At 42.5% G+C, this 25,511-nt stretch overlaps 1 protein-coding gene across 1 annotated transcript in view; it reads right to left on the bottom strand.

The window, feature by feature from the left end:
* Positions 1-25,101, bottom strand: part of mcama (melanoma cell adhesion molecule a) — a gene marked incomplete at both ends in the record, with an annotated part of 70,877 nt that extends 45,776 nt beyond the window's left edge. Inside the window, 9 exons of the mRNA XM_080748688.1 lie at positions 4,412-4,527; positions 4,726-4,864; positions 8,836-8,963; positions 11,833-12,012; positions 13,320-13,407; positions 15,070-15,140; positions 22,331-22,553; positions 23,038-23,168; positions 25,029-25,101. Of these exons, the coding sequence (XP_080604814.1) occupies positions 4,412-4,527; positions 4,726-4,864; positions 8,836-8,963; positions 11,833-12,012; positions 13,320-13,407; positions 15,070-15,140; positions 22,331-22,553; positions 23,038-23,168; positions 25,029-25,101 (1,149 nt within the window). The remainder of the gene's footprint in view (positions 1-4,411; positions 4,528-4,725; positions 4,865-8,835; positions 8,964-11,832; positions 12,013-13,319; positions 13,408-15,069; positions 15,141-22,330; positions 22,554-23,037; positions 23,169-25,028) is intronic.
* Positions 25,102-25,511: the final 410 nt, after the last annotated feature.

The following is a 25,511-nucleotide window of genomic DNA, read 5'->3' as shown; positions in this document are numbered from 1 at the left end:
ATTGTGAAAATAGCCGATCTACATGCTCACAACGCATTTTCACAATATTTATCTGTGGAACCCAGTCACATTAAATGTAATACCTACAATTCCAAGCGCTTGTCAGGGTGGGGGTCCCCAGTTCATATATGTTTATTTTGGGTGTCACAGCCTAAAAAGGTTTGAGAACCCCTGGTATAGAGCATTAACAAATTCATCCATCAGGGGCATTGACACGAAAAAAACAAATATTCGACTTATAGTCGAATAGTGACTTTGATATTAGAATATTCGTGAATAGCATCTACTAGGGCTGCACAATATACAGTAGACCAAATTTCATATCTCGATATTTTATGCCAAATATTTTTATATCGATACGATATACGATATTACTGTATAGTGTACACATTACATATTCAATATTTTAAGTGAAAACTAAGCATTATTCAAAAAACTGCATAATAACAAGTCAATATCACTCTTGATTTTAAGTGCTATTGGGTTCCCACACTTGTCATTTTGATATTTGAAGTGTAGCAAAAGGCAAAAGGTAACAATATGAGCAACAATATAGGCGATATGGGCAACGATATGGATGATATATTGCCCAGGGCGATATATCGCAATATGGTTGCCTTTCGCGATACTGATATTGTGCATGGTCATACCTTGATAACGATACGATATACAGTATTATGCAGCCCTAGTATCTACATATAAATGAATAGGTTATTATATGTATATGTAAGTAGGTCATTAACACCCCCCTCAAACACACACACACACACACACACACACACACACACACACACACACACACACACACACACACACACACACACACACACACACAAACACACACACACACACACACACACACACACACACACACACACACACACAAAAGTTGAAAATAGAGATACATGGTTTCTGTCCAACAGCAACGATATACTAAGTGTATACGTTTGTTATCTTTATGAGCTAGACGTGCCATCTTGAGTCGAGTGTTGACTGTTGAAACACTGAGCTGCCGATCGACCGCCTCTTTATCTGATGATTTGTTGCTCTGACGAGACTGTTTTCACTCAGCAACTTCTGCCCTGAGCTGGCACTGACGGCTACACAAGACGCAACTGTTTTCCTATCTTTCTTTTTTTTTTTTTTAAGCTGTAGATTGCTCATATGGATTTTATTGCTTGTGTGAACACTGTAGCCAATATCTTTAACTAAAACAAATAGCTATAGAATAAAAAAAGAAAAGAAAAATAGAAGAAAGACCATCATCTCCCTGTATAATATGTAGCTATTTGCAGTATGTTACTACAGATCCATCTAAAGAAAAAGAGAGAGTATATTGGGTAAAAAAGCATTGCAGATGTCATCAATCATAACCGAGGGAACTTCCCACTGCAACTCTGACTTCAGAAGGTTGTCATTTCTCTATTATAAATCCTTAATTGTTTTGAGTGGTCTCGTGTAATAGTGTAATATTTTGAAATATGGGCTTTTATGCCTTTACTGATAGTAGGCTGACAGGAAATATGGGGAGGGATGGGGAGCGACACGCGGCAAAGGTCGTCAGGATCGGGAATCGAACCGGCGACTCCGCTAGGCATCCATGCCTATGTGGCAATGCCTAAGTGGTATGCGCCTGGTGATATTCATGAGCTTTTATGCCATAAAAATTCAAGATTTGAACATAAAAAGGTTTGGAATAATTCACTGAATGTCCAATGTATCTAGAAGTTCTTTTTCTTTTTTTTCTTTTTTTAGATGGACCTGTATGTGCACAGTTATCACAATATGAAGGCTGGACACTTGTGTTCTACACCTCATTTGACCAAGGTAGAGATGTTTCATCAGCAACCACTACTGTTGACTACTGCTGCTGCGCTGTTATTAAAAAAAGACTCGTAAAGACTCTATGAGAGTGCGGATTGTACATTTTTCATACGTATTATCTGAATCTGCACCCAAGGAGATACCCGGAACTTCCCCAGACCGTGCTAAGAATTGAGCCAACCTTTCCCTTGAAGTGAGTTTCATCATCAGCAACCACAACACCACACAAGCTTTACCTACCCAGGACGGAGATGTGAGAGATTAGGAAAATCTTTTGTACCGGCTGCCCTTAAGCTGTACAACGAGACACATAACGGACGCTTGAAAAGGTCTCCCTTCCTAACTTAGACTGACGGAACCATTGCTGTATTGACTTTGACCTCTAAGGAACTATTGCTGTATTGACTTTGACCTCTAAGGACCGTCCAGGAAGAGTGCTCATGTGCGTCTTGCGGTGACACGCTTCCTAGTTTCTTCTTTTTTTGCACTGATTTTTGACATTGCACTATTAGGTTGTGTTGGTAGTTTCTGAGTATTTTTGCTTTATTTAACAATGACAGTGAGATACTTGTTTGCACTAACTAGCATTGACTGCTATGGTCTGTTTTGCAAGACACTTTATGTATATATACTTATATATTTCGCCCCCTCTATTGATGCACCTTCTCTTTATTGGTACTGTACTGCTCTTGTCTTTGTTTTGTTTTGTTTTTTTCCCTCTTATCTATCTTTTCTTACGTCTCTGTAACTTTGTAAATAACTGTATACTGCTGTGCTTCTACTGGACAACTGAATTTCCCCCTTGGGATAATAAAGGTATCTATCTATCTAACAGTGTGAACTAAGAATCATCTGAAATATGTTGATTATGATAATGTTGGTAAAGTTTCTTTCACACGCATAGGTTTTCAACTACAAACCAGCTTTCACGCTCTTTGTGAGTGTCGCTTTGACTTCTCACAGGCATTCCTGGCATGTAACAGCATGAGCAGTGATTGGTAAACTTTTGAAGGGACATACTGTGTAGGCACCCCTACATTATCATTTTCACTCCCAGCACCTTATATTTATAGCATATCGTCGTTGTCGGGTAGAAACCTTGTATATGTCCAAAACCGTTCGTTTTGTATTTATCATCTATAAAATGTACACATCGCGAGGCGTTGTGTGCTTGTAGATCGGCTGTTTTCACTAGTTTTGTGACAGTCTTGTATGATGAAGCAGGGCTTTGCTTTACTAAAAGACGTACACATTTGAAACTTGGAGATACGAGGTTTCTGCCCGACAGTGACGATATTTTAGTGATTATGTTGCGAGGAAAACGTTGAGATAACAGTCATTTTGGTTAGAACTGACTGAAAATAACTTTGTACTTCAAGTTTAAAATGAGTGTCCAAATAAATTCGAAGTATTATCAAATTATCTCGTGGCACCCTTGGACTGCTGTCACGGCACCCCAGGGTGCCCCGTCACCCACTTTGAAAACCCCTGCTGTACTGTACTGTTCTAGATGACTTGGTCCATGGTCACGCTATAAAAATGCTCTGAGTCACATACCATAGACTGAGTAACACTACCTACCTCAAAGGTGATGTCACTGACTGTTACTCCCCATGCTTTAACCACAACGAGGAATTTAGTTTCCACATGGAGGTGTATTTTCAAATTAGAAAAGTGTTACCCCAAGCAATGAAAGTATAAATTATCCCCCACATTTCTAACAGCTGTGTGCACACTCATCATTGACAGTGTAAAACAGTCATTCTCGAAGTGGGGGCCAGGGACCCTCTAGTCTATGTTCCTTGAGGGGGTTCCAAATGACTCTTACAAGTCTGATTTTCCGTGTGTGAAAAAAAAAATTACAATATTGTCCAAATCTGGACGAATTCGGACCCAGTGTGCATGAGGTCACGGAGACACCATGTGTTCATGTTTTGTCCATTTCTTTTCAGTGTGGAAAATCGTATCGAAGACCTTTACTCTGAGAGTGTAAAAATTGAACAAAGGTCCTTGAAAAAATAAAAATAAAAAAAAAGTTTAAGAACAGGCTTCCCACATCTTTACCAATTAATTTCCAAAACTTTTTCAGAATATTTACCCGATTTCCAGGACTATATAACAATAATTCAGCTCAATAAGGAGTCGCTTACTCCTATGCGCAACGCCCAAAGACAGGTAGTGTATGCCAGTGGTTCTCAACCTTTCCTGGCCGTGACCCACGAAATAATCATATTTGAACTGGGGACCCGGCACCCTGACGAGCACTAAGAGTAGAGGAATTTTGTATAACACGGTTTTATTGTGAAAATATTTTCACAATTTCTGCCTCTAATATTTGACAATTTGGCCAATGTTTAATTTGTCATTTTCAGAGGTATTAACAAAATCAACAACCAAAGACAAAGCACAGCTATTTTTCCAGGACCTCCCAGGACCCTTGATCAATTCCAAAACATTTCCAGTACTGGAATTGGAATTTCTCATTTCAAAATATTTCCAGGAATTTCATGACCGTGGGAACCCTGTAAGAATGTTCATGTGAAAGCATGTGTGGAATTGGGTGAAACCCCAGTAAAGAGTGCTGTACCTTGAACCACACAGTGGAGGTGTCTAGAGAAGAGAGGGCGTTGCATGACGCATCCAGACTATCTCCTTGCAACATGATCTCAGAGTCTTTGGGGATCATCACGGCTGGGTCCAGGTCTGGACAGGAGAAAACATAACATGATGAAGATGATGAGGATCAGACAAAAATTCTCAGATTAGCAGGTCACCTTATTCCTGGGCCTCTCTAGGGAGGCTGCCATAGTTTTTCTCTGTGTGCTGCTTCATTCAACATCTTTTCACTTTAGTCTAGTAGGAAAGGGGGGGCCACACGCCTAGTGTGGATGTTGTCCTTACAGTGCACGGTGAGTTGCACGTCTCCAGTGACTGTGTCGTATTCGTCCAGGGAGCGACACTGATAGACTCCAGTGTCGCTGCGCGTCACCTCTGTCAGGACCAACGTGTCTCTGCTGCTGTCCAAACGCACCTCTGGCTTCTACACGCACACACACACACACACACACACACACACACACACACACACACACACACACACACACACACACACACACACACACACACACACACACACACACAATTCAATTCAAAGGGCATGAGAAAACATACGTTTACATTGCCAAAGCATTAGTGTACACCATACAATACAATACAATACAATACAATACAATACAATAGGAGCAAAATATGTACAAGTGAAAAGAGTGTAACAGTTTTCATGCATCAAGGTTACATGCAGGCAGAGCAGGGATATATATGTCACGGTTAGATAGAGAAACTGTTAGATCGAGAAACGGCTCGTCGTGCGGCGCGGGGTGGAACAAGCGGTCGCTTTGAGCAACAACAACGTGGCGTCGGCAGGAATGATAGCCTCACCCCACGGAAGTTATGGTTAGGGTTAGGGTTAGGCATAGTTTTACTGAGGTTAAGGTTAGGGTTAGGGTTAGAGTAAGGCATAGTAAGCTAATGGCTAAACACAGCCGAGCTGGGCTAGTAAATAAACGAAAGAGAGTCGCAAACGAGTGACGTCAGCGCCTGCACTAGTGAATGGCTGACTGGCTGTTGTCGCCATCTGGTGGTGATTGGTGTGTGGTGAACTACAAAACGAGCGCTCTTACCACAATCTCACTGAGTTACCCAAACTGACTGTAACATATACAGTCAGTTTGGGTGGTTAAGGTGGTTGGGCTCCATTTGATATCCTTCTCCTATCACAGCAGCTCACACATCTTGCTGCTGTGTTTGCACATTGTTTTACTTCACCCTGCAGGTATTGGTCATGTTTTCAAACTCTCCTTGGGTGGTTATGATCTGTGGGAAGTATGTGTCTCTGATGTCTTGGTACCATACAGTGGACAGGCGGTTAGGAAGTGTAGCACAGTTTCCACTTCATTTTGGCTGTTTCCCCTTGGGAGCCAGGTATGCCTATGACTGCAAGACTGTGCTCACTGTGTCTGTACCTAGTCAAGATTCTGTTCTTTGTTTTGGGTCAGTCACCTTGCTCAGGTATTTTGCCACAGTGTATTCTCTGTTTAGGGCCAAATAGCATTCTAGTCTGCTCTGCTTTTCTTTGCTTCTCTCCAATGTGTCGCACGCACGCACGCACGCACGCACGCACGCACGCACGCACGCACGCACGCACGCACGCACGCACGCACGCACGCACGCACACACACACACACACACACACACACACACACACACACACACACACACACACACACACACACACACACACACACACACACACACACACACAACCACACAACCACACACAACCCATCCATTAGAAACGTTCTCAACATCTTTCATCTGACACGAGTCGAACATATAGGCCCAACATTACTTATCACTCAATTCTACTTCAATGCATTCACTATATGAAGGCTTCAGCGCTAGTTTATGCAGGACACAAGCGTCTAGCCCCGCCCAGCTGTATTGAGCTGTCAGCTCTTTTCCCATTCCTCATTCACATATCTGCTGGTCATTACACCACACTGTCATACTCCAATCAAAGCTCTTGTTCAGTAGAAGAGACTCGCTTTCTCTACCTATGCTTGGTTATCGGATACGCGCTGCTCCTCCACCTCAGCCTCCACCTTTGATCAGTCTGGCTAAGCTCAAATACTTGTGATTACGTCCGTTGATTTAAGTTATGTGTCAATAGTCGGGGACCCACAAGCCCAAAAGCTCAAGGAATAAGGTTGAACCTGTGATGTTCTGCCGCACTTTTTATTTCTGTTTTATCTATTAGTTTGGTCATTAAGGTACACAGAATGAGAGGCCTGCTCTGCCGGAAACATCGCGAAAAAAAGTTATGGCCATTTGTATATTTGTATATTCACTGTCCCATTGACTCCACTACACAGGAAAAGAAGTTTTTCATGCAAAACAAATGCTTGCAATGGATTCAGAATCATGAAAACCCCCCAGTTTGACCCCTCACATGCTACTTAAAGCAGATGTTTTATTTTTTTTATATATTTTTCTGTTCCTGTGTAGTGGAGTCAATAGGACAGTGAATATACAAATGGCCATAACCTTTTTTCGCGATGTTTCCAGCAGAGCAGGCCTCTCATTCTGTGGACCTTACGTAATGACCAAACTAATTGATAAAACAGAAATAAAAAGTGCGGCAGAACATCACATCACAGGCCCTCTCCCATTTTGAGGGACTGGGTCCCCGGCTACAATGTATTGCTATTGTTCTCCTATTGTATCCCTATGGGGGTCTTGCTTAGCGTTCCCTGATTTTTTCCAAAAAAGCGTACAGAAAGAGTTAAAATTATGTTTTTATGAGGCCACCCCAACCAGTTCATTAAGTATGCCTGGTTGTCAGGTGGGTGGTGACCCAGCTGAAGATAGACACACTACAGTGTTCGGTGTATGGTAAAATAACTCCATAGACACATACAAAACAGAAAAGTAGAAAACTATGGCACCACCTCTTTAAGGACCACATGGAAAGTTCACAGCGCGAATAGAGGAGTGCACACCAGAGTATTATAGCAAACAATGGTGCCTGCGAGGCGTTTTCTAGCAACGTGTCCCAGTGTGATCGCCCCCTAAGGGACACTGGTGTCATGGGCAATAAATCACCAACACCCTTTAGTTGTCTACAGTGGGGGGTTTCACTGCCATGGACCCTGAAATTGACCGTAATTAGGCAATGGACGCAACTAGAGAGCCCCGATGTGAAACATGATTGTATCACGTTCATGTTTGATACGTTAAAGTGTAAATGAAATTGTGTCATATTTGTCCATGTAGATTCATAGCTGGTGATGCTGAAACATAATGTGTTGTATTGTAATAATTACAAATGAACAGAATTACCGTGACAACTTGACTGTGACTTGAACTTGACCTTGGGGTCTGCCATACATTGAATAATCTACTGCTCACAAACAGTGTTCATTTAACTCACACATAGAACCAAATGGACCCGTAACGGTCTTACTGTAACACTGAGGATGTTGCTGTGCACACTTTCGTCTTTGCCCACAACAATACTGTAGATGTGGGTTGATAGCTTCACTACACAACCTCTGACTCACAACAACAACATTGACAACGGCAGCTCAACTGCATACTGTAGTTGTCTGTGTACAGTGTGTTGTGTTGTGTATGTGTGTGTGATTGTGCTTGTGCGTGTGAGAGAGAGAGATAGCGTGAGTGAGCGAGTGAGTAAGCGAGTGAGAGAGTGTGTGCGTGAGAGAGAACGAGATAGAGTGTGTGTGTGTGTGTGTGTGTGTGTGTGTGCGCGTGTGTGCGCGTGTGTGCGCGTGTGTGTGTGTGTGTGTGTGTGTGTGTGTGTGTGTGTGTGTGTGTGTGTGTGTGTGTGTGTGCGTGAGTGAGTGAGTGAGTGTGTATGTGTGTACCGACCGGTATGTGTGTGTGTATGTGCGAGAGCGAGAGAGCGCAAGGGAGAGAGAAAGAGTGTGAATGTGTGTCTGTGCGCCTGCACGCACATGTCTGTGTGTGTGTGTGTGTGTGTGTGTGTGTGTGTGTGTGTGTGTGTGTGTGTGTGTGTGCGTGTGTGTGTGAGAGAGGGAGAGAGTGTGTGCATGTCAAAGCGATAACGTAAGTACGAACGTACGCGTGTGTGTGTGTGTGTGTGTGTGTGTGTGTGTGTGTGTGTGTGTGTGTGTGTGTGTGTGCGTGTGCGTGTGTGTGTGTTTGCGTGTGTGCGCGCTTGCATGCGTGTGTATGCGTGTGTGCAGGCGAGTACATGGGAAACACGCTGTAATCCATGAGTCAGTGTGCAGACATCTCAGTGGTGTTAAGTGAAGGGTCAGACATGGCTGACAGGGGTCTTGTTGTAGCGGGGGGTCCGTGGCACAGCTCTGCATATCAAAAACATTCCCTGCGTGTCTCCTATTCTCTGTTGTGTCCGTTAGGCTGTGTGGAGGGAAGAAAAGAGCCCTCCGTTCTCCGCCCCATTCTTACTTGTTCTCGGCTGAACACCAGGGGTGGCGGGGGGTTTCCGTCTCCCTGGCAACGCAGCTCCACCGTGTCCCCCTCTTTGACCGGACCCCGGGGCGAGTCCTTCCATAGCTCTACCTTGGTGGTGGGATCTGTGAGCGCACGCAAATACACACACATGCACGCACGCACACACACACACACACACACACACACACACGCATTACTATATATATCGTCGTTGTCGGGTGGAAACCACGTATCTCCAAGTTTCAAATCTGTACGTTCTTTCGCAAAGTAAAGCCCTGCTTCATCGTACGAGGCCGTCGCACAAAAGTAGTGAAAACAGCCGATCGAGGCGTTGTGTGCTTGTAGATCGGTTGTTTTCACTAGTTTAAATCATTTTTAAAATGAAAAATGCAAAACTAACGGTTTTGGACATACAAGGTTTCCACCCGACAACGACGATATGTGAGGACATCAGCATTTTAGAACAGCGATTTCATTTTCAAGTTGATATCAGAATAGTGATTTCATGAGCACTATATTGTCTATATTGTGGTGTTTGAAATGTGTAACGTGAGTCCAAAACATTTGAGAGCAGTTTGAGGATGTTACGCTCTACAGACGGACGGCGGTTGATGCGGACGTTCCCGCTTGGATCGGTGGGCATCGCGCTGCGGTGAGACACAAACACAATCGCTCCGCAAGTAAACGCTGGGCGATATTACGCCTCGCAGCCACTGACTGTTACACTACAAGCTCACAATGCGTTGCATGGCGAGCGACGCGTTGGGATCTTGTAGATCTTAGACTGTTATTTTCGGAGCACGACAACAGCACAAGAGTATGTCTACGTAAATAACGAATACTGTAACTCCAAACCCCCAACCTGAATCTTTTCCTAATTGTAACTCTAAAAAATATATATCATCACTGTCGGGCAGAAACCTTGTATCTCCAAGTTTCAAATTTGTATGTTTTTTTTCTTCTTCATATTCATCATACAAGACTGTCGCAAGCACACAAGCACACAATTTACAATTTACAATGGCATTGTGTAAGTACACAATGCCATTGTGTGCTTGTAGATCTGCTATTTTCTTTAGTTTATGAATGGTTTTGGACATACATGGTTTCCACCCGACAATAATATATCATTTGTTTTTAAATGATAAAACAACCATTTCTCCTGTGAGGACCAGGAAGGAACTCACAATGTCTGTTACTCAACTTCTACTATACTTGTGGGGACATTTGGTGTACACGCACACACGCACGCATGTACGCACACACAAAGGTCAAAAGGCAGGCGCATTCAGGGGGCTGGGGGTAAAGTGGCTTTTTACGAGAGCAGTCATTTACTTCACTGACAACAGCTCCGGCTGCGTCTGTCACAGAATACTAAAAAGGCCTCGACAACAATATGCTGATTAAGCAAACAGGGCTATTCAGAAGAATCCATGGGCTGGTTAGCAGCAGGCACTGGAAGTGACACTGTATGACAAGCACAGACCCAGAAACTTAACAACATTCTGGTAATGTAGTTTATAGGAGTAATTATTTTACATTTTAATGGTATTAATGCCATGTTTTCTTGCATTTATTTATTGAACAAGCAATTCAAACGCATTAATGGATTAACCCATTTAGGCCTAGTATTATTGAATGTTTTAACCACGCGGCACCGAGTGCCACGCTGTGAGCTTGTAGATCTGCTATTTTTGAAAAAGTCGTGAAAATGTGTGCAAATCTTTACATATATGTATTTTCAAAGCGAACGTTTGTAACAAAAATTTTGCTTCTGGCGGGGTCCCTGGAACTAAATATTTTGAGATGGGGGTCCGTGGCCAAATACATTCATTTTGGGGGTCCGTCACATGAACAAGTGATAACCACTGACATAGTAGTCTCTCAAGAACAGACGAACTGAGCTCCAGTTAAGCGAAAAGGACCTTTTCTTTGACGATGGCCAGCCAGATTGCTGACATAGAAACATAGGTTTTTCAAAAAACCTTAGAAGGATTCAAAAGACACTTATAGAATCGGGTAAAAAGAAAAAAAAAAAACATATCTACAAGCTCGCAGCTGTGAGCTTGTATATCTGCTATTTTTCAATAGTTAAAGCATAAAATAATGATACACAATAATGTGTAAACGTTCTGAATGGATTAAATAATGACAGCAATGTTATTTGGTGTCATCTTGCCCAATGGGTAATGTTTTTTTTTTTTTTTTAATACGTTGTTTTGCTGGACCCTGCTGCAGGCTAAGAATAGCAAATGTCCTGACAGACTGATTGTGTCCTCATTATTGAAACACACTTTCAACAAGCCTTCACTCATGCGCTGTGCAGGCCAGTTTCTGCATGTTTCCAGACAAAAGGCAACATGGAAATCATTTCTATTACTCTGTCATCCCACTGACAGAAACGTGCAGATATTTTGTGTGTTTAACTGGTCCGCCGCTGCTTAAACCGATGGTCCATCAAGTGACAGGACAAAATGTAGCCAAGCTTTTACATTTTCACACAAAAGCAGAGTTCTGGAATGCAGCATTTGGTGCTGTTTTGCTTGGTATCATTTGTTTTCACAATGGCGTCAGTAAAATGTTGAATTAGTCCTATTGCTTAAAGGACCATTTCACCTCTGGGACAACCAGATCTTATTTTATTGTTGTTTGGGACACAATCAACACAATCATTGAGTTATTTTTTGTGTTCAATCTGTGTTTTTAGATATTTTAGTATTTCAGCATGCTCTAATGATGCAAAATGCATCATATGATGCAAAATGCATCATTAGAGCATTCTGAAATACTAGTGAAGTCACTGATATCCAACGATTTTACAAAAATAACAAAAATAGCACGTTGTGAGCGTGTAGATCGGCTATTGTCACACAGCACAAAATAGCAGATATGCAAGCTCACAGCGTGGCACCGAGTGCCGTGCTGCGAGCTTGTAGATCTGCTATGTTTCAATAGCTAAAGCATGAAGCATAATTCCAGGTGGCTTCTTACAGTGCACGGTGACGTTGATGCGCTCGGACTCGGCGGTGCGCACGGCGCCGGGCACAAAGAAGCTGACTTCACAGGAGAAGGTGCTGTCCTTGTCCCCCTTGGCCACCTTGTACTGCAGCTCACTCTGCACCGTGAAGAAGCCACTCTCCTGCCGGGTCTGCAGCGTGACCAGGTTGACGCCTGCGGGGGGTGACAGACAGAGAGAGCAGGGGCGTCAATTGGGTATGGCAGGGGTATGCAGCTGCCATACCCTGGGTCCAGGGGGGAGAATACAAGTTACTTTAAAATATAAATCCATGAATGTCTCTTTGTCTAGCTGAGCTGGTTATTATGTTGTTAAATTACATTAAAATAACAACAAATGCAAAATTTAACAAGGTATTATAATTATATTCTCCACACTTTTATTCTCCCCATCTTGACAGAATAGTATATTCCCAGTTTTCTGAACTGACGCCGCTGAGAGTGAGAGGGGACATGGTAGGCTTGCGTGGCCAGACTGTTGACTCCAGCGATTTGCAAATGCTCCCGTCATACTGTAGTCTGGGGTAACGGAAGTCTTATGATGAGTATTGCAGTGTTTCTCAAACTTTCAAATTTCAAGTTCTCCCCTTAACTCTGACAGTGTACAAATGGAACCAAATGGACCCTAACGGGTCCATTTGGTTCCATTTGTACACTGTCAGAGTTACAGACTTGTAAGAGTCAATTTAGACCCCCATAAAGGAACCGAGAGAGTCCCTGAAATCCACTTTGAGAACCACTGGAGTATTGGATAAAGCGGATGTGACGCACCCGCTCCCTTGGTGCAGCAGCGATAATAAGTCCTACTGGAAGCGCTATGTCTTCTTTCAATATTTTTGGGGGTGTTATTTCGTCTTTCTCTGGTGTTGTTGGTGTTACTTCCATGAAGTTTTCAAATGTTTTCTTAAACTATACACGCATAACAAGAATATGCCGCTGGAATGACTCTGTACTAGTGTGTTTCTGTTAGGTTTCCAATGGGACAACAGTTCTGTGCAGCAGTGACTGCTTCCGATACTCGCCGTTCGGGAGCTGCCGTTCCAGACTCTATATAGCATTCGGAGATTGTGGAATAGTTGTCTGGCTACGCGAGACTAGGGAGATGGTTGACAATTGTGATGTTCAGATTCAGCTTATGCAGACAGTCTCCAGGGGATTACCACAGTTTTCACAATAAAAACGGTGTCATGTTGGGCAAATAAATGAATACAAAAAAAAAAAAAACTTTTTTAACCTCTTTTGGATTAAAGATATTTGTCGGCAGTGATAATGTCTACAGACACGCACGCACGCACGCACGCACACACGCACACACGCACACACACACACACACACACACACACACACACACACACAGTATAAATGTAAACACTGTACCTGTACATATTCCACTGCAAATATTCTACCACAAAGAAGGGGAAAAAAAGAACCAGTAGAATCTAGGATGCGTTGTGTGTACTCACGTTGATGCGCGGGCAGCAGGGGAACGTCGTCCTTGTACCAGGTGATGTTGGCTTTGGGGAAACCGTTACGGGCCTCACAGGTTGCTACCTGGACACACACAGTTCACATCTTTAATGTTAATATAGACAGATTGTACATTAAAACAATGTTGTTATTGATCTTCAATACATCGAAATTCAAACAGATTCTTTTATAATTTACTTATATCGTTTAGTCTGAATAATCAATTAATCCCTATTTTATATACTCTTGTACATCAATGCAATGCAAAAATAGTAAGTAATAAAAAGTAATAAAAAGTAGCTGATCTAAAAGCTCAAAACGTGTTGTGTTGAGATGTTTGTAGCCTCCAATGAAAATTGGAGATGGTCCAGTTATCCATTTGGTCCATTTATGCAATTTACTGTATAAAAAGTTGAAGTGAGCGGTGCCTTTTATGAGTTAATTTCACTAAGCGTCCCGCGAAGCTTGGCCAATGAGCCATACAATGAGGACATACGTACATACCCAATGCCAGATGTAGGAGCGCTTAACACCACTAAAAAGTCTATTGTTTTATAAAAGGACAACTTTACTACAAGGGATCATATTTTAGATTGTAATTAGAGAAAAGAAAAGATGAGTGTTAAAATGTTTTCATTTACTTCTTTCCATTGTTTTAGTGATTTTAGTATTTTGATTTCAGTGGTCCACTGATTTCAGTGGTTTCATGTGTACAAGTGGCTAAATATGTCTTTTATTTTCTATAATCAAAATCATCTAGACTTCCAGACTCAGAATACATATGTTCAATTTAGATTTGTGCTGACTTAACATCATTTCCAGACAGCCCCAGAAAGATAAAGCCCCCCTCCTGTGTAATCTAGACAGACACACACTTATCCCAGTAATTCCACACTATGATTTTACACACCCTGTGGTTGAGAAAAGGTAGAAAAGGGTAAACATAAAGAGACAAAACACCGACTGATCATTGCTATAGAGAGTTGCAAAATGATTCTAAATAAAGGTAACTTGAAATGTTTAAACCTTCACTTATTTCTAAGACATTTTGATGGCTATTGTATAGGTAAAAAGAGGCCAGCAAACCAGCACAAGTGGGATTGGCATTAGTTTAGCTACACATAAGGGGACATAAATAGGACAACACACTTATCAACTAGTTTATTGGGCCATCAAGTTTAATGCTTGGAATTATAGTTATTTAACACTAAGTGAGCTGCGAGAGCAGAAGCATTTCAAAGCTATTTTTATATAAAAAAAAAAAATATTTTACATTTTCACCTATAATGACAGGATCAAAACGGGGATGCCAGGTTGAAAGACGATCATTCTTAATTTTGTTAAACCAAACTTGAGGGGAGATGATTTGATATGCTCTTGTTTAATTTAAAGATGTTGATTAACTTAATGTGCAACATTGTTTTCTCTTTCAAAAGTAAACAAACCAACAACCAGTTATAGTGTATAGGAGGTATCTGCACATTTCTAAAGTGACAATTTAAGGACTTTTTGGATACCTCTGAAATGACAAATTAAACATTGGCCAAATTGTCAAATATTAGAGGCAGAAATTGTGAAAATAGCCGAACTACATGCTCACAACGCCTCGCAACGCGAGGCGTTGTGAGCATGTAGATCTGCTATTTTCACAATAGAACCGTGTTAAAAAAAACATGTAATGCCTCGACTCTTAGTTGAGAACCACTGTCATGGACTGTGATAGGCCCGGGCCAGGGAGGACCTTACCTTTGACGGCAGCTCATTGGTCACAGAGATTCCAGTGAGGACACCCTCTATTAGCGGAGCCTCTGGCGGAGCTGGAGGGGGAGAAGGAGATGTTAAACAGACCAATCCTGTGACAATGAGCATGTCATTAACCATGAAACCTCACTAATAACCCCAACACATCTGCATTGTGTCACATGAATGGACGGGTGACTACTCTTTTGTGGTGCTGCAGAGCGGTGTGTTCGCTCCAATTTGACATGGACATATACAGGTCAAACGCCATCCAGACATTTAACACAGAATTTAAAATATGTTCTCGACTGACTCGCCGTTGGTTTAAAAATAGAGTTGTTTTATTTAACTTTCTAATATTTGATATATACTGTATATATACGCATTTTTTGTAAGAAATAGGCCCTTGTGCCCTTCTCAATAACTTTGCCAATTACAGGTAAACAATATGGGATATCAAAAAACAGTTTGATGCTCATTGTCTCTTGATTCCCAAAATCATTTGTACAAAATGTGGTAATATATATATACCCGTAAATCACCAATTAGTAGCCTGGGCGTTTATTTCGCAAAATGGGGTCGGACCCCGGGCGCTTAAAAGGGACCAGGCGGCTATTGGTAACAGGCTTTTATTTATTTTGGCACTGGCCAGCACTGGGCCATTATTTGGTTTTCTTTCTCAAACTATATAATAGGGGTAATAATCAAAATGTTATAATAAATGTTATAATTATTATTATTATTATTTTAATTGTTATGAACACCCAGAAAATAGCACATTGCCATCTATTAGACCAAACCTCATTTAAAAAATATCAAGAGTGTATGAAAGCCTTTAAAAAAATATATATATACTATATTTATACTAAGGGAATCTTTCTCCAAAATAATCTACCGGTATTACCGCATGCCAGCAAAGAGTACGCATCTAGCTCAACGAGTCAACGACCCAATTAGCGCAGAAGTCCTGCAGCTGGGGCTCAGACTGGACTCGCTGACATGACCACTGAACAGCTCCACTATCCTGACATTAAACCATTATGGTATTGCATTATGATTAAGCCTTCTGCATTCCCCTTGAACCTCAAAATAATGGATTACTTCTTCAAAATGCGGACTGGATAAGAGGCAGCAACAGTAGGTAATGTAATGAGTTATTCTGATCCAGCTGGTCTGGCCAGTCTTTCTCTGGCCAGTCTTTCTCCATCACAACGTTTTGACATTAAAGTAGGCCTACTCACGCAAACTTTGCATTGTAGCAAAGTTTTAGACAGTAATGAATGATGGTCAGTGCGCAGAGAGCAGCAGACTCCTTTTCTTTTTTTTTCGCTCTCTTTTTTTGGTGTCCTTTGGCAATCTGTTCCCCGACGCACTGCGCGTCATGGTAGCACTGGGCTGGGCACCATATAGCCTACATTTGGCTTAGAAGTGTCTGTCCACAGGGCTGTGAGCTTGTAGATTTGCTGTTTTCGGCGCATTACAGTCATGCAACATAAATGACCAGTTAAGTTAAATAAATAGCAAATAATACCAAACAACCAAACAAATAATAGCCCGGGCTCTTACATAAAACCTAATAAGGATAATATTAATTGCAAATAACGGCCCAGGCGCTTATACGAACCTTGCGCTTATTTGAAACAGGCGTTTATTGCGCAAAATGGGGTCAGACCCCGGGCGGATATATGGGACCCGGCGGCAGTTTGCCACCGGGCGATTAATTGGTGATTTACGGTATATATATATATATATATTGTATATTTTTTCCTGCAACAAACAGAGGCATTTGAAGTATTTCTGGTGGCCGTCTAAGTGAAATCACCTTTGGTTCTGTGTTGTTTTAGAGGAATAATGATAATTAAAAACTAAAATATAGGAAACAAAAAATAAAGCGACCCATAAAAATGTATCCGCGACCCACACATGGGTCCCGACCCAGTGCTTGGGAACCGGTCTTTTGATTTTCCTTTTTTGAACTGCAGCAGGCAATAATACGCATGCATGCAGCTGCTTCGCGGTAAGTATGCAACTTGAAGAGGCTGTTTCATTAATTGACTGCCATACAGTACTTCTGCGGGCAGTGGCATCAGTTCAGAAAAAGCTAAGGTATGGCAACATGACTGGTGTCTTGCACGCGCCTTCGCGCGCGTGCAGGACACCAGTCGTGTTGCCATACCTTAGCAACAGGCATGATACATTTATTTTAAGAAGTACATTTTATTTTTTTCCCCGTTTCTACGGTTTCTTGGGCTGGATATGGCAGCCTGGAATGGTTGTTCAAGTAAACTTGGCATGTTAGTAAACATGCCACAATTAACAATAATGCATTGCACCTGTGCAGCTGACCTGCGGAACCTGGGAATATACCATGTTGTCAAGATGGGGAGAAGTGTGGGGAATATAATTATAATACCTTGTTAAAGTGACCATTTTGTTAAATTCTACATTTGTAGTTATTTTAATTTAACAACATAATAACCAGCACAGATAACCAAAGAGACATTCATGGATTTATATAAAGTAACTTTTATTTTCCCCCTGGACCCAGGGTATGGCAGCTGCATACCCCTGCCATACCCAATTAACGCCCCTGTATGCGGGCCTCAATTACGTCATTGTAGTGATCGTAGATGATATAAATAGATGTGTTCTACATGTCAGTATATCATTTCTCACTAGTAATAGTAATAGCTTGCATTCATATAGCGCTTTTGTAAGTACCGAAATTCGCTTTTATATAAACATATAGTAATAGTAACTAGATATCTCAAGAAGCTTCAGAATGAGTAGCACGGGACATGAGGTTAAAGCCAAAGGTCTTGCAGAAGGAGGCGCTCGGCGCCACCGTAAGGTGACTCGTGATAACATCCAGGGAATCACTAAGCCCGCTATCCGCCGCCTGGCTCGCCGCGGTGGCGTGAAGCGCATCTCGGGTCCGATCTACCAGGAGACCCGCGCTGTCCTCAAGATCTTCCTGGAGAGAGTGATCCGTGACGCCGTCACCTACACGGAGCACGGCAAGAGAAAGACTGTGACCACGATGGACGTGGTCGATGCTCTGAAGAGACAGGGACGCACTCTGTATGGCTTTGGACATTAAAATGTAATCAGACGCAGGTCTTTGCAACGGTGGAGTCTGTTCTCCTCTATGGCAGTGAACGCTGGGCCCTGAAGCCAACCCTGCAGAAGTCTCTAGACGGGTGCTGCACTAGAATGTTGTGTGCAGCACTTAACATCAGCAAGAGTGAACAGGTTAACAACAAGATCCTGTATGAGGGAATACCAGGGGTGAGCGAGAACATAGCAGCCAGGAGAATGAGACTCGTAGGACACTGCCAAAGCCATCAGGAGCTGCCAGCCAGCCAATTGGTGATGTGGGAGCCAATGCATGGGCAACGGTCACAAGGACGCCCCACACTAACATGGACGTGGATGTACTCAAGAAAGACACAGGAGCTCAAAGCACCAACAAGCTGGCTGGATGTATGCTGAACCGGGATGACTGGAAGCGACGAAGGAGGGATCGTCTGAGGACGACCTAGAGTGAACAACGAATCACCCAGAGGCTCTTTTAGGTTCAACACATTCACAGTAAGAGTTTAAAAACCATTGACACAATAGGCTCTATACACAGCAGCCAAATCGGCAGGGCCCCTTCCTCACTTCCTTCTCGGGTGATACTGATGAAGGCGCTGTTTTATTTAGTGTAGCACAGCGGTTCTCAAACTTTTTTAATTTTTAGGACCCCCAAAACTGTGTGTACAAATGGACCCAAATGGAACCAAATTGACCCGTAAGGGTCCAAATGGTACACTCTCAGAGTTACATACCCATAAGCGGGTATTTTGCAACCCCCTCAAGGAACCATGAGGGTCGCTGGCTGGACTCCATCTTGAGACCCACTGGTGTAGCAGAGTGTTATCAATGACCCAACATGCACAATATCAGCACCCTGACTCTGTCTGAATGGAACAGAGTGAACACCTGTGAAGGAAGTGCTGTGCATACTGTATTGCCTATTGTGCCAAGAAAACAAACTGGATCACAGAGATGATCATGCACTAAAGTAGGGGTCTTCAAAAGGTGGTCTGGGACCCCTAGGGGGTCCTCCAAATCTTCCAATAATTTTTATATTAACCACTGGAACCCCAGTGTCCATATTCTGAGAACTGTAGCCAAAAATAGCAGATCTACAAGCTCACAACGCCTCGCAGCAAAGAGTTTTGGTGTAGAGGGAAAAAATGTGCACACTAAGTACAGAGTGAAAGGTCAAGTTTATTAAGTATTGACGGTTCAAGTGGTTAAATATCTGAAAACACAAATTGAAAACACAATGAATCCAAAATACCCTGATGAATGCGCTGTCAAACAATGAAACTACATGGAATCTATGAAAAGGTTGTGGGGGTCCCTGCTTCATCCCTCTCTCAACTAAGGGGTCCTTGGCCTGAAAACGTTGAAGATCCCTGGTCTAAAGGAGGATGGGCCGAGAGCAAACCCCTTCTACACCGACAGCGCTGCAGTGGAGAGGGTCAGCGACTTCAAATTCCTTGGCGTCCACATCACTGAGAGACTCAGCCGGGACGTACACACTGAATGAGTTGATGAGGAAGGCAGAACAATGCTGCTCCTTTCTCATGCGACTGAAGAAGTATGGCATCATGGGACCCAAGGTTCTTAGTGATAGGAGTTCACTTCCGAATCATTTAGTTCAATTCTCTCAAAGATTGGTTCAAATGTTTTGTTCACCATTCCAAAGTAGTTGGAGATAAGCCACTCGCAGGATGGTGGGAGACGCCAACTTACATCAAGTTGACCAAAGTCAAGCGCCACTCACGTCAACTGTCAGTCAACCTTAATGCAATGCAGAGGGTTGTGTGCACACATGTGCTGTATATGAGGAATGTTTTAGGTTTTAGTATGTTGAGTGCACAATCTTTATGAATTCCCTCCCAGCTACCCCACATACATTTTATATATTTATTTATTTAACTTTTTATTTTATGTTAAGGAAGTACTGTAAAAGTCGCTCAGATCGGGCTGAAACCTTACCCAAATAATGGTATAATGTGTCTCAGATGACAGTTTGGCTGAGCTTCACACGAGGCCACGGCTGTTCCCACGTGAATCCCCAGATCCACATTATTCAAATAGTTTTTTTTGTCTTAATCCAATATTCACTCGCTCACTGATCTGAGCCACTATATGTCAACTGATTATTGTAATTATCACATCCACCTGTTTTGTAAAAGGGCCTCAACAATGTCCCTTCACACAGTATAAAAGAAAGAGGCCCTCTGCAGAACCAGAGCGGTGTGAGTCGTGGGTTGTAGCCATCAGTACCCGAGGAAGCAGGGGGAATAGCATTTCTACCACATACGGTGTAACTATTTGTGTTGCCCTTAAGAAGTGAAAGTGTTTTGGAGGTGGACTCTATATTGGCCCCTCAACATGCGATTCCAATTTGGGTTTGATTGGATGTTGTATATATGATATGGGGTGGTTTGTTATTGAGCTGTGCAAACCACTGCTACGTTTGACTTAGTGTGTAGGTGGTCCCTATGCTCCCTATGTATGCAGTACCAACAGCTCACACAAGTCTAACATCATAGAAAGTATGCAGAGGCTGACATCACCACAGCTGATGTCATGGACAGAATGGCCCAAATATGGAGATATGCACAGCCGCACCGCTCAGTTCACACAGTGTGATTTTTGTTTTTTTATTAGGCCACTTCCACAAATTTTGGAAGCCAACAACAGGCAAACAGCATTGAGTATAAAAGACTCGGTTTGAGGCCCATTGTCACAAGATTATATGCATGTGATTTGGAGACATCATGTTTCTGCAACAAACTGTGAATAGTGTAGCATTTGTGGCGCCCACTATCAGTCTAAATTAAATCACTTTAAGGTCTGTGTTCTTCAGAGTTCCCTTCATTCAGGGGTTCCCAAACCTTTTTTTATTTGAGACCCAAACATACAGTAATATTTATAGAATAGTGAAGCTTGTAGATATGCTATTTTCACAATTTCTTTACTTTTTTTTTTTTTTTTTACCCCAAAATGGGCCCAGACCCATTGTTTGGGAAACGAAACATAATCTCTGCCTCCTGGCCTTTAATAAGGAAACCAGTGAAATATGCATGAATGTTGCTGACAAACTACAAACTTCAAAGTCATTTGTTCTGCATTAAAAGTTTACAAAAGCCTGTGCCTTTGTGTGCCAAACATCTTTTTGACATAAACACTCCAATTGATTATTAGTGTGGTTGCTATAGGCAACAAACACCCACAATAATCGTATTGTGGTGATTAGATTTATGGTGATATCGTCCTCCGTAATGCACTGGGATCAATTCACCTTTTATTTGCTGAACTGCATATCCGGTACCACTTAAACCTTCTATAATTAGTAAAACGTACTTATAATATACGTACTTGATACAGTCTTTTTTCCACTCTCTACCAAATCTCTTTGCCAAATAAATAGCCAATCTACAATCTCAAGCTTGTGAGCTTGTAGATTTAGATTGCAATTTTTTGGCAAATGTTCCGCCCCAGGATAATGGATGTTGGGGATATTTTGATTATCGCATTAATATTGTAAATCGCGATTTCTTTGGTCACAATAATCGTGACATGACATTTTCATATTGTCCCATCCATATGAATAACTCAATGTGTTTGTTTGTTTTTGGTACCGAGAGGCACACATATGAGTTGCTATGGAAGAGCCTGCTCACCAACAGTGTTGTTTTTGACAGCAAATTTTGATTTAGTTTTAGTCATAGCCTTTTGAATAAAATGTCTTTTAGTTTTAGTCATAATTTAGTCACCTGAAAGGTTTTAGTTTTAGTCTAATTTTAGTCGATTAAATATCATAAGATTTTAGGCGACTAAAACTACAGTTGATTTAGTCAACTAAAATGTATTTTGGCAGGCCTTGATGACATTGTAATGGCTGATTTTACACTTGGTTGCGTGCTGAAAATAGCCGATCTACAAGCTTGTAGATCTGCTATTTTCAGCACGCAACACCTGAGAGCAACAAAACATAAAATGACTCTCTTCTCCTCTAGTCCCTCCCTAACATTTTAGTCTAGTTTTTATTTTCTTGACGAAATTGTCAATATATTTAGTCTTAGCTTTAGTCATCACAGCTTAGTATTTATTTCGTTTTTATTTCGTTTTCGTCGGTGAAAAAAACGCAGTCGACAAACATTTTTCGTCATAGTTTTAGTCGACAAAATCAACAACTGCTCACCAAACACCCTGAGGTGCGTCTTGCCCTCGGCGTTGCCCGCCGCCATCCCGTTGACCTGGCAGAAGAACTCTCTCTCGTCGGAGAGCTTGATGTCCTGTATGACGAGCTGCGCGTCCTGCTGCTCCGAGATGCTGATGCGCCCGCTGTACTCCGTGTTCTGGTCCACCTTCTGGTTGATGTCGTCGCCGTAATAGATCCGCACGCGCGCTCCACTGGTGGACCTCTGAGGGGCCACACACACACACACACACACACACACACACACACACACACACACACACACACACACACACACACACACACACAGGAGTTCACGTCAGAGACCAAATGCAGACTTGAACCCACTGTTTAACCACTTAAACCCTGGCCTATACCATTGGTTCTCAAACCTTTTTAAGTCAAGGACCCCCAAATAAATACGTATATGGCCACCGACCTCCATTAAGAAAATATTTTGCGCCAGGGATTCTCCCATACAAGATTTGTATTGTTAAAATGTTTCAGAGGTATTACTTTTTTTTTTCTTCTTTTTTTTCTCCTTTTTCTTTTCTTCTTTTTTTGGAAATATGTTTTGGGTTTGAAGTGGTTAAAACTGATTTTTCAATGTTATATTCACTGTCAAGGACCCAAAACCCTAGTGTGTGTGTGTGTGTGTGTGTGTGTGTGTGTGTGTGTGTGTGTGTGTGTGTGTGTGTGTGCCTACTCACCACGAACCACTGGATCATGACGAGGCTGGGTGTGTTGCCATCTGTGAAGTTGTACTGGCAGGGGATCTGTGCCGAGTCACCCAGATACACCTCAATGCTCTCCTCCATCGTCAGCTCCACTTTGGCCCACACTGGAGAAAACACAAACACGTTAGATCAGCTGCAGACACGGGCACACATAGACATCAAGGGGGGCTTGAGCCCCTGCCCTTTTACCCATTGGTAAAAAGTGCCCTCTCTCCAGACCATGAATGCAGTTTTTACTGCGGTGAAAGAAATGCCTTTCCATGCCATACCGCATTCAAGAGAATGAATTGCCTTTTCCAAACACTTCTGACCTTTAACGCAGCATTTTATCTTCTCTGCATCTTTGTTATCTTCTCTGTGTAGGAATCCATGCCATTACGCCACATCTCCAGTACTGACTTGATTGTGCTTAGTTCAGTGTGGTATCATGCACTGACAATAGGTGATCTCCAAGCTCAAAACACGTCACAGTGCGACACGTTGTGAGCTTGGAGGTCTGCTATTTTCGGTATTTTCACCCCTTTTAGAAATCAGCCCCTGCCTCTCTAACATTAGTGAATTTAAGCAATGCTACGGCGATGGCAGATGACAACGGCAACCGGAAATGATCAGCGCTCGATAGATCAACCTGCCACCGTAGCAGCCGTATGTACTACGCCAGAAGGTCCCTTTCCACGTTGCGCCTAAAACGTCTGCTCCATAGACGCATCGCCATGGGAACCAAAGTGTTCAGCGAAAGAGGTGGGACCCCGTTGCCGACTCTTTGCTTAATGATTTGGACAGCGATTGCGTCATAGCAGCCAGTCCCGCCTCACGTTGCGGTAGTAGTAACAGGCTCCTTAAATTCCCCATTCTCTGCACGTCCGTGCTCAGCTGTTTCAGAGGGAAGCCTACAGTAGGTGTAATACTTTGTGTGGCACAGCTGTGTCACACCATGACAGGTACAGATTTTCAGTTGAAAATCAGTTATTTTCATTGAGAGACAAACTGCAAAACTGTCAAATACACTATATAAGCTGACTACGAGACACACGTGAGCTCTTTACATTCTTGTAACTATTCAGCTATAATGACATGCCCGAAATAGCGACGGCGAGTTGAAAGCGGGTTAGTACATAAATTGCCATCTTCGCAGGCATGACAGCCTTGAAGAGAAATGTGTGAGGCGTACAGTATTTTTGGCAGGACTGTTTTCATAGACGGTGCAAATGCCCAGCTATATCCAATGTTCTCCGGCGTACAGTCAGTGAAGTGACAGCCTGGCTGAGGACTTTAGCAGTATGTGTGGAATGTCTTCCCAGGCTGTCCCTGATCAGCGGTGGAAAAAGTACACACGTTTTTTTTTTACTTAAGTAAAAGTACCGATAACGCAACGTAGAAATACACTGTTAACAGTTCTACTGCCAGATTTATTATTTATGTATTGGGGCTGGTGGCCACAAAAAGCAGCTTACCTTTGCTGATGTTATAGAAAAAGATCTATTGATTATTTCCAAAAAAAAATTGTTCCATTGGACCTATTATAAGTGTACTTTAGCCAAGCTGGCGGCAGAGGGCAGCCTTATGCAAAGAATGGATGTGAATTGGGCTGCTCCGCTTGCCGTCCATTCAGAGCATAGAATGCATTTCTAGATCAGATCCACAGAAAACAGCCAGGAAGTGATTTGGGACTCCATTATTGTTTACGTGCAGTGAATTTTTGAGAGCAGCGTTACGGGAGATGTTTTTACTGTACACGGCGGCACGACCAGTTATCAGCTTACATCATCAAAAGTAAGTAAATGAACGAGCGTTCGTATTGGCAGCGAGCTAGGGTCAAAATTGGGGCGAACGGGAACGTCCGAAGCAGTAAAAGAGTTAAGAGTAAAAGTCCGGAATTCAAAAATTAAGTAAAAGTACAAAAGTATCTACAATATAATCTACGTCCCTGGCAGTAAACAAGTTAAGTAAATGTTGCTTTCCACCAGTGTCCCTAAGCCAGTGTCCGACAGTCTGGTGGGACAGATGAGCATGGTAGCTGACGCTGCCAGCTCCCATGGCACAGTTACCCTGGTTTCTGTCTCTCTCCACCCCACAATGCTTATAGCCTTGGCCAAAAAGAATCAGTTAGCCAGCATTGTCATGGGAACAGAGACATGCGACGGCTAGCCAGTATGACACTGAGCTGCTGATGCAGCCAGCTGATGCAGCCAGCCAAGAAGTGCTTTTTTTCATTTGGCTCCTCGACACCGGCCAAGTCACACACAATGACGGAAGAAACCCAGATATTTTTATACACGTCTTAACAAAGAAATGCCTAGAATTATTGAATGCTTTAGCTATTAAAAAATAGCAGATATCTGCTATTTTTGAAAAAAGTCATGAAAATGTGTGCAAATCTTTGAATATACTGTATTTTCAAAGCGAACATTTGTAACAAAGATTTTGCTTCTGGGGGGGTACTAACT

Source organism: Nannobrachium achirus (genome assembly GCF_963921795.1).
Source record: "Nannobrachium achirus genome assembly, chromosome: 19".
NCBI lineage: Eukaryota > Metazoa > Chordata > Actinopteri > Myctophiformes > Myctophidae > Nannobrachium > Nannobrachium achirus.
The sequence above is the reverse complement of the archived record's forward strand: the minus strand, read 5'-3'. Positions and strand labels throughout refer to the sequence as shown.